Source organism: Ruditapes philippinarum, unplaced genomic scaffold (assembly GCF_026571515.1).
Source record: "Ruditapes philippinarum isolate M1 unplaced genomic scaffold, ASM2657151v2 ctg4449_1_1_1_1, whole genome shotgun sequence".
In the NCBI taxonomy this organism is placed as follows: Eukaryota; Metazoa; Mollusca; class Bivalvia; order Venerida; family Veneridae; genus Ruditapes; species Ruditapes philippinarum.
In genome coordinates this window covers 58,257-68,982 of record NW_026853156.1, presented here as the reverse complement: position 1 = coordinate 68,982, position 10,726 = coordinate 58,257, and the positions used below count along the sequence as shown (strand labels likewise).

Below are 10,726 nucleotides of genomic sequence, written 5' to 3'. Positions count from 1 at the left end.
TTTGAGTTTGTAACTCCTACGTAGGACTTTTAAACTCCTACGTAGGACTTTATAACTCCTACGTAGGACTTACAAAGTCCTACGTAGGACTTTATAACTCAACGTAGGACTTTATAACTCCTACGTAGGCACTATAACTCCCCTACGTAGGAGATAAAAAAGCCTAATTAGGAGTTTATAACTCCTACGTAGGACTTTTAAACTCCTACGTAGGACTTTTTAACTCCTACGTAGGACTTTTTAACTCCTACGTAGGACTTTATAACTCCAAAGTTTAACCCATACATTTTGTGTACATGTGTATAATAAATATAACTAAACGTACATAATACAGAATCATCGTTTAATATATGCAGAGAATGACAAAATCATCTCTGGCTACAGATTAAAGGTATTTACTAAAGTGGCTTGCCACAATTACAACTTGACACATATGAGCCGCGCCATGACAAAACCAACATAGTGGGTTTGCGACCAGCATGGATCCAGACCAGCCTGCGCATCCGCGCAGTCTGATCAGGATCCCATGCCATTTGCTATCAGTTTCTTACTTGTAATAGGGTTTGTAAGCGAACAGCATGGAATCCTGATCAGACTGCGCGATGCGCGGGGGTCTGGATCCATGCTGGTCGCAAATGCACTATGTTGGTTTTGTCATGGCGCGGCTCATATAATTTATTTTCCTACATAATATGCTATCTTAAGTTATACCCTAGCATACATGTCCGTCGAACTCTGTGCCTTCAGTTCTTTGATATGTATTCTACGTAGGAGTTATAAAGTCCTACGTAGAAGTTTAAAAGTCCTACGTAGGAGTTACAAAGTCCTACGTAGGAGTTATCAAGTCCTAATTAGGCTTTTTAATCTCCTACGTAGGAGTTATAAAGTCCTACGTAGGAGTTTAAAAGTCCTACGTAGGAGTTTTAAACTCCTAATTAGGCTTTTTTATCTCCTACGTAGGAGTTATAAAGTCCTACGTAGGAGTTACAAAGTCCTACGTAGGACTTATTAAGTCCTACGTAGGAGTTATAAAGTTCTACGTAGGAGTTTAAAAGTCCTACGTAGGAGTTATAAACTCCTAATTAGGCTTTTTTATCTCCTACGTAGGAGTTATAAAGTCCTACGTAGGACTTATAAAGTCCTACGTAGGAGTTATAAAGTCCTACGTAGGAGTTTAAAAGTCCTACGTAGGAGTTATAAACTCCTAATTAGGCTTTTTTATCTCCTACGTAGGAGTTATAAACTCCTACGTAGGAGTAACAAAGTCCTACGTAGGAGTTATAAAGTCCTACGTAGGACTTACAAAGTCCTACGTAGGAGTTTAAAAGTCCTACGTAGGAGTTACAAACTCCTAATTAGGCTTTTTTATATCCTACGTAGGAGTTTATTTTTTTATAGAACATTATGAATTGGCACCAGGACGCTTCCGTAGATAGGATCCCTTTTTATATTTCATTATTTTGTTCTTTCTCATAATTGAACTGAAATCATCTCGAAACAACTGAATGCCTCGGCACAATAAAAAAACTCATAAATTTTATTAATACAAAAAGTAATCGCCTCTGTCTGTCTATGTTCATTTTTTCGGATTTTTCCATGAAATTTATAGGACGGGCTATATCCCATTCACCACGTTCTTATCCGTGGTGAAATGGAAGACGAGGAAGAACGACTCGGAATGTTGAGAAGTCTTATAGAAGCCGGGGCTGACATTAATCAGAAAACAGTAAACGTATGTATATTTGATTTTTAAGTGACAGTATGTTTACCTTTTTCACTGTCAATCTGAGATAAATTAGTTGATTATTTCTAACTTATTTAATGGCGATTGAAAAAAAATGTAACCAACAAATGTTTTGGATATTATATAAAAACTGCCTAAAATATACTGAACACCCACCATTTTCTCTTGGATGGACAAAATATCACTTTAGAATACTAAACATTTTTAAAACGTCGACTTTCATTGGACAACCATAAAGTTCATATGGTATTTTATTTATGATAACATTTTATCTTGCTCTAGAAAACCTTGTTAATAATCTATATGTCTTATTAGATCAGACATGTGCTACCATTATGTAATGTCGAGCATTAAAAACTATATTGAATTCAGTTTTTTAACGATATTCTAAGTTTTAATTTATAAAAAAGAAAAACAAAAACGATAGATTATCATTAAGAAGAGTTTTCTAGGTCATAGCATTTAGAATATGTGTATATATATATGGTAAAGAAATTAATATAGTTTAGAACCGTAAAATAAGGAGAGCTTGTTTTTAGTTATACAATGCCAAGTCATAATTTTTACACAACCACTGTTGTTATAGAACATTAATATTCGGGTCTTTATACAGTTTAGCACAATACAAATTGTAATCTCTGAACTATTTTGTTTATGATTAAATTTTTTAGCCGTTTTCTATGGGATAGGCAGATTAGTTTGAATTTTAACTTTGCTCAAATATGACATACTTGCCAAGATCTTTGACTTGCCAAAGTTATGATTAAGAACAAACTCAGATGAAATTTCAATTCTTTTTCTGTATATGAAAATAAAGTGAGTAGTCATTAAAATATGTGATAGTTTTTAAGTTGTAATGTGAAAATGTATAGTATTTTAATAGTCTCTAGTAAATCAAATATTTGATTGGTTTCATTTATGAATGCCATTTGTTTTATCCTGTATTTAATATTGATTGATATATACATATATGTTATTGAGACTTAAATAAATAAATAAATACGATTGTTATTAGCTTATAAATTTGTCATAAAGAACAATGATATAAAGTGCTTTCATATAATTATTATTCCTGAATGTTATTATACGAACCTATTTGGTCTATTTATTCAGAGCGAGAGCACAGCTTTGCATGTAACAGCAACAAAAAACCAACACGAAGAGGCCCAGGTCCTGCTAGATACACATAAATGTGATTATAATGCTAAAAATAAGGTTAGTAATTGCATAATTACATAATGATACGGTAGAACTACGAACTCACGAATGAATTTTCACATGGATGTGGCTTGTATTAAAAAATAATGATTTTACTTTTCAATCTCTACAATTTGACTCAGTAAAAATCGTGACACTAGGGAGCAGTAAATAAACTATTCGGAATACCTCACCGTGTACACACAATCACGTCCTTACCCGAAGTTTTTGACGGAAAGGCCCGAAAACTTTTTGGTTCCAACTTGGTTAAGTTAAAAAAATATATTCAAATCATGTAGGAATCATGGCTTTAATTCAATGTCTGATTATGTTGTTCATTCGACTAAAACTCGCTTTACTGACTTCAAAACAACTTTTCATGTATTTCAGCCACCATATTTACATTTCATGAATTTCAGCCACTATATTTACATTTCATGTATTTCAGCCACCATATTTACATTTCATGAATTTTAGCCACTATATTTACATTTCATGTAATTCAGCCAACATATTTACATTTCATGTACTAGTATTTCAGCAACCATATTTATATTTCATGTATTTCAGCCACCATATTCACATTTCATGTATTTCAGCCACCATATTTATATTTCATGTATTTCAGCCACCATATTCACATGTCATGTATTTCAGCCACAATATTTACAATTCATGTATTTCAGCCACCACATTTATATTTCATGTATTTCAGCCACCACATTTACATTTTGTGTATTTCAGCCACTATATTTACATTTCATGTATTTCAGCCACTATATTTATATTTCATGTATTTCAGCCACCACATTTATATTTCATGTATTTCAGCCACCACATTTATATTTCATGTATTTCAGCCACCATATTTATATTTTGTGTATTTCAGCCACAATATTTTACATTTCATGTATTTCAGCCACTATATTTATATTTCATGTATTTTCAGCCACCACATTTATATTTTGTGTATTTCAGCCCCCACATTTATATTTCATGTATTTCAGCCACCATATTTATATTTTGTGTATTTCAGCCACAATATTTACATTTCATGTATTTCAGCCACCACATTTACATTTTGTGTATTTCAGCCACCATATTTATATTTTGTGTATTTCAGCCACCACATTTATATCTTTGTGTATTCCAGCCACCATATTTATAGTTTGTGTATTTCAGCCACCACATTTATATTTTGTGTATTTCAGCCACCATATTTATATTTTGTGTATTTCAGCCACCATATTTATATTTTGTGTATTTCAGCCACCACATTTGTATTTTGTGTATTTCAGCCACCACATTTATATTTTGTGTATTTCAGCCACCACATTTATATTTTGTGTATTTCAGCCACCACATTTATATTTTGTGTATTTCAGCCACCATATTTATATTTTGTGTATTTCAGCCACCATATTTATATTTTGTGTATTTCAGCCACCACATTTATATTTTGTGTATTTCAGCCACCACATTTATAATTTGTGTATTTCAGCCACCACATTTATATTTTGTGTATTTCAGCCACCATATTTATATTTTGTGTATTTCAGCCACCAAATTTATATTTTGTGTATTTCAGCATGACAAGACAGCGTACGATGTAGCGGAGGAAGAGGAGTGTCAGGAAGTAATGGACGTCATAGAAAACCACAGACGTAATGTCCGCCAAAGAATGCAGAAGGCGGCCAAAGCATCAACTTGTACAATACTTTAATAACTGCATTTCAATAAACGATGTTCATAAGAAAAATACGGCATTTATCGACAGTCTAGTGGATAGTAGTTTTACACGTAATAGATATCAGTTCACCTTCAATGTGACCAGAATACAAATCGTTGTTGTCAACTTGACATTATTTTGCAAAGAACTATTTTGACACTTGAAATTCGAAATTGGCCTAATTAAAATGAATTTTGATGAGTGATATTCTTTAAACAAGTCAAAGGTCAAATATTTCTATACAAGAGGTAAAGTTTGCTTAAGTAAGTCATATTTTTTGATGTGCTTAAATAAGTCATATTATTTAATATGCGGAAGTAAGTCATATTATTTGATATGCGGAAGTAAGTCATATTATTTGATATGCGGAAGTAAGTCATATTATTAAATATGCTTCAGTAAGCCATGTTAAGGATTATACTTAAATTATTCAAAATATTGGATATGCTTTAGTAAGTCATAATATTGGATATGCTTTAGTAAGTCATAATATTAGCTATGCTTTAGTAAGTCATAATTAATATTGAATCTATGCTAAAGGAAGTTATATCATTGAATATGCTTAGTAAAACAAGACGTTGTTTGAAACTTGTTTTTTAGCAAATTATGTAAGAAATGGCTGGTCCGTTACTGATTTTATTTTATTTTTCTCTGCTTACTAATAATATACATGCACTACTATTTGTATCATAAATGAAAGAGGTGAGATGGAAGGATGGGAGAAAGAGCGACAGTACAAGTGTCGGTTACGTTATGCTGACCCATAGGATCAAACGGTGCCGTGTCATTTTATTGAATGTTTACATATGTGAAACACTTTCAAACGATATTAAACCATAACTTTTACAATTAAAAAGAAAAACTTTTTGTTGTTAAGTACCCTTCCTGTTTGGTGTCGGATGGTTGTATTTTATCGTTACTTGAACTCTCCGTTTTTCCTTTGCCTCATTTTATTCATCGCATCATGTACATGTTATATCATACTCTCAGTAATATAATACTTTCTTTATAAACGTAATAAATATGTGTTTAACTTTTAAATCTCAGGGTGTGTTCGAACCCCTTTCCTTCACATGTGAAATAACTACACATCATTTTAACCACTGTCGTTATTCCTCTCGAAATATATCACTCGCACACCACACAAAGTTCAGTGATTTAACAGGTGAGTACGTCCATTTTCTTTATGAATTTAACTCACTATTCTCCGTAAACTGTTTTAAGTTACATGTATATTCTAATCTTAAGATAATAACTGACTTTACCCGAATATATTTGTATTTTATTATTTTTAATGAATTTAATTTTAATTGATAATCATAGATAAATGCGGCATTTTTCCTTTGTCGTGATATTTTTTCTACTTGCGTCAAATACATACAAGATTATTTTTCAACTTTGCCCGTGAATACATCTCTCTCGTTGAGTTTTTACGTGTTTGTTTTGCCGGACTACTTTCTTCTAAATATTCAGCCAATAGAGAGAGAGAGTATTAAAGGCCCATTATGCCTCAAAAATGCCTACCATTTTTATTTCCCAAACAACTGTGAGTTATATTTTTGGATTCTATCGTTTTCGGCGTGATACTACATGAATATGTAAAATTATAATTTAAAATCATTATAATATTTAGTGTCTGTACCGATGCAATGTGAGATTGAATATTTATACTATAGTTAAAGAGTAGTTAATATTACAGCTTTGTACTAGATTGTGTCAACAATAATGCTATCTTATGCGATATATAATAAACAAATTAATTGTTCTCGTCGGGAATAGAAAACAAACAATATAGATGAGTGGTATGAAATAGTAGAATAATTGCTTCGCACAGCGATTCACATTTTCACGTAATACTCGGACACACTCGAAAGAAGCCCCACGGATTAATGCATCTTCCGTAGCTACTACATGTAGCTCTCAGCTCCGTAATCACCGAGTCCAATCGTTCACTATGTTTCCCAGGCTGAAAACGCATGAAAAGATCAATTTTACAGGTGGAAAACTGATACTGTGGTAAGAAAATTGTCTTCAATTTCTTTGAAAATGCATATTTAACAAAAACTTTATAGCCTATTCTGATCTCGTATGATAACTTTATCCGACAGGCATCTCAAACTCGCCAAATCTTTGTTAACTTATTAGATCATTATCGACAACTGCACAAGAAAAGTCACAAAATTGGTAAAATCGCTCTTTGATAGCCAATAACTTGACATCCAAGCAAACTTCTAAACATTTGTATGGCTCTAAAGGTTCTTTATTAACATATCCTCATCCACCAAAAGCCTGTTCTATTTCTATTCCGTATTTTTAGCTCGACTATTCGATAAGAATAAGTAAAGCTATTGCAGTCACCCGAGCGTCGGCGTCGGCGTCGGCGTAACCACTTATGTTAAAGTTTTTGTAATAGTTCAAATATTTTCAAAGTCCATAGACATATGGCTTTGAAACTTTGCACACTTGTTCACCATCATGACCCCAACCTGTAGACAGGAGGAGGTAACTGTATCAAGCATTTTGACAGAATTATGCCCCTTTTTCGACTTAGAATTTACGTTAAAGTTTTTGTAATAGTTCAAATATTTTCAAAGTCCATTGACATATGGCTCTGAAACTTTGCACACTTGTTCACCATCATGACCCCAACCTGTAGACAGGAGGGAGATAACTCTATCAAGCATTTTGACAGAATTATGCCCCTTTTTCGACTTAGAATTTACGTTAAAGTTTTTGTAATAGTTCAAATATTTTCAAAGTCCATTGACATATGGCTTTGAAACTTTGCACACTTGTTCAACATCATGACCCCAACCTGTAAACAGGAGGAGGTAACTGTATCAAGCATTTTGACAGAATTATGCCCCTTTTTCGACTTAGAATTTACGTTAAAGTTTTTGTAATAGTTCAAATATTTTCAAAGTCCATTGACATATGGCTTTGAAACTTAACACACTTGTTCACCATCATGACCCCAACCTGGAAACAGGAGGAGGTAACTCTATCAAGCATTTTGACAGAATTATGCCCCTTTTTCGACTTAGAATTTCCGTTAAAGTTTTTGTAATAGTTCAAATATTTTCAAAGTCCATTGACATATGGCTTTGAAACTTTGCACACTTGTTCACCATCATGACCCCAACCTGTAAACAGGAGGAGGTAACTCTATCAAGCATTTTTTTACTATCAAGCACTAAGAATAGTCGAGCGTTGCTGTCCTACCGACAGCTCTTGTTGGAGTATAATATCGTTTAAGCGAATTTTCAAAATGAACGCATGAGCCGAACTTTTCATGTGGTTTCATCAGATTGCAAAATGAACGCATGAGCAGGCGGACTTTTTGGTTACTCCAGTTTTCATGGATATCTCACATGTTATAGATCACTGAACCTTTAAATTCCAAAAATTTCGTTCCCAATGTTTGAGCAAACAGAAGTCCCTTTTTTCATACCTTATGACGAATTGCTTATAAGCAATAGATGAAGGTCTGTTCGGTTCTGTGAAAATATAATAAATCCTCATTGCTAAAACTTTGAGTAAAATATTTGCAAAATACAACATCATTGGTTGATGGGACTTAAATTTCCTGTATGTTATAATTAAAGATGTAACATACACTTAAAGATCCTGTGACTCAAAATTTTATGTTCTTATATGAAAAATCTTTGGCTTAAATAAAGAATTAACAATGTTTAAAGTTACAGAAAACCTTTTTGATAAGGATATTGCCAAAATTAAAAAAATCCGATAATAAAAGTAGATAATTAGAAATCTGTTTTTGGTAAAAAAAATCAGTTTTGCATTTAAATAAAAATTTCACAACCTTTTTTCCTCAAGAAATATCATATAATGTGTTTAATAATGTCAACTTCTTAAGTATATGTTTTTCATAAGAACTGACTTTATATACAACTTTGGCAAGGATGTTACATCCTTAATTATAACATACAGGATCTTTAAGCAAGAATATATATATCACCTTCCTTACAACAAAATGAACATACAAGAAAATGTTGAAATAACACATATTTTTTAGGTTCATTATAAGTTTTTCCTTTAGAAATCATACACTTTTTATTTTAATACAGAATAGGCAAAGTATTTATCAAAATGTGTTTCTAATTACCTCCCTTTATTTACAGAACTTGTTAAATTCGATAATATCTATGTAAGATTTGTAATATTTGTAATTCTTTATTTGAGTTATTAGACTATTAAAGTTTTGAGGTACAGGGACTTTAAAAGAGTATACATACGCTATTATTTGTCATTTGTCCTTTGTTGTATTTGTTGTTTAATATTATGCATGTATGATAATAATTGTGTACAATTATTCAGGATTCATGATTTAATTATCAAAGTACATATTTTGTAAAACAATCATTTACAATGCGTGCAAAAATCAAGGATTTTTCCAAAGTGTCATGTAAGATTATTATATAAATCAGTTTAATGTCGTCAGTTGTTGATTTTATTCAACATGACAAGACTTAGTTATCTCTCCGTTTTATGTATTAAATAATATTCATTTGTTTAAGTTATTCAATAAGAGATTGTTCATTAAAGCTGATAATATGTGTTATTTTTATTCACAGATTTTAGTTTTGGCCATGGCTGGCACTGGTGGTTCTTCCACGGGTATTATGGCGTCGTATTCTTCCATATTCTGTAATATTGATAAAAAAATACACTTCATTCTAGAAGTGATAATTTTTGTGTTCTTAGGTGAAATGGATCAACTCTCTTCTACGCAATTTTTTTATCTGTTTAACAAGTACAACAGCAATTCCGTATATATTATGTACAAGACAATTTGCACAGTGCAATTATTATTTCTTACCAAATCATAAGCATGGAAATATATACAGCGTACAAAGTATATTTTAATTTGTAAAAGGAAGTGTCTCTCATTTATTTGGAATAAAATTTGAAATTTTTAAAGTTTGAATATGTTAAATTTGTTAGATAATTAGGAAAAACTGGAGTTTTAAAAATACCACCTGCTCATGCGTTCACTTTGCAAAACTATGAAACCACATGAAAAGTTCGGCTCATGCGTTCATTTTGAAAAATCGCTTAAACGATATTATACTCCAAAAATACGGAATAGAAATAGAACAGGCTTTTGGTGGATGAGGATATGTTAATAAAGAACCTTTAGAGCGATACAAATGTTTAGAAGTTTGCTTGGATGTCAAGTTATTGGCTATCAAAGAGCGATTTTACCAATTTTGTGACTTTTCTTGTGCAGTTGTCGATAATGATCTAATAAGTTAACAAAGATTTGGCGAGTTTGAGATGCCTGTCGGATAAAGTAATCATACGAGATCAGAATAGGCTATAAAGTTTTGTGAAATATGCATTTTTAAAGAAATTGAAGACAATTTTCTTACCACAGTATCAGTTTTCCACCTGTAAAATTGATCTCTTCATGAGTTCTCCGCCTGGGAAACATAGTGAACGATTGGACTCGGTGGTAATGTAACCGTATTCAATCCTAGTAGTCCTCGTATATCCGTAGCGATTCTTGATGCACAAAAATTTGCTACGGAAAAATCATCGTACTAGCGTATCCCTTCTAGACGTTTGCGGCTTATAATGAGGAACGAGGACAGTTTATATAAGGGGACAATCTCAAAATTATCTAAAATTTTATAATAAGCGCGGTTCCTAAGTAACGGATAACACCAACGATATTTTGTGTTTGTATTGCGTGACATTGCCATTGTACTAATCAATAGCCCTGACCACCATATAGGTATTTTTTCTCGGAAGACTATTTTATGTATCTTTTAATCACCGTGGGAACGTTACAGTATCGCGTTTTTCGGTTACAGTGATGGAGGATTATTTATGGGAAGAGAGGTAGGTGATTTTTATTCCGGTCCATACTACAAGTAGTTTAGTTTCTAAAAGATGTTTTTGTGCTTTCCTTACAAGGAACAGAATCCGGTATCTAGTCATATATTTCTTCAGACCCTTCACCGCAGATTTATCTCTATATTGTCTCATAAATGTGCAGATTTGACGGTTTAAAAAAATTAATCGAGAGACCA

At 32.3% G+C, this 10,726-nt stretch overlaps 1 protein-coding gene across 1 annotated transcript; it reads left to right on the top strand.

Moving 5' to 3' along the window:
* The first annotated feature begins 1,611 nt into the window (after positions 1 to 1,611).
* Positions 1,612 to 5,575, top strand: LOC132735147 (uncharacterized). Its single transcript, XM_060722052.1, has 3 exons — positions 1,612 to 1,732; positions 2,858 to 2,959; positions 4,530 to 5,575. The coding sequence occupies exons 1-3, from the start codon at positions 1,652 to 1,654 to the stop codon at positions 4,662 to 4,664; spliced, it is 318 nt and encodes a 105-aa protein (XP_060578035.1). The 5' UTR covers positions 1,612 to 1,651; the 3' UTR covers positions 4,665 to 5,575.
* Positions 5,576 to 10,726: the final 5,151 nt, after the last annotated feature.

Excerpts from the sequence above, each read along its gene's own strand:
- LOC132735147 (XM_060722052.1), top strand. The coding sequence starts at position 1,652 with ATGGAAGACGAGGAAGAACGACTCGGAATGTTGAGAAGTCTTATAGAA. Across the intron at positions 1,733-2,857 it reads TTAATCAGAAAACAGTAAAC|AGCGAGAGCACAGCTTTGCA; the intron begins GTATGTATATTT and ends CTATTTATTCAG. Across the intron at positions 2,960-4,529 it reads ATTATAATGCTAAAAATAAG|CATGACAAGACAGCGTACGA; the intron begins GTTAGTAATTGC and ends TGTGTATTTCAG.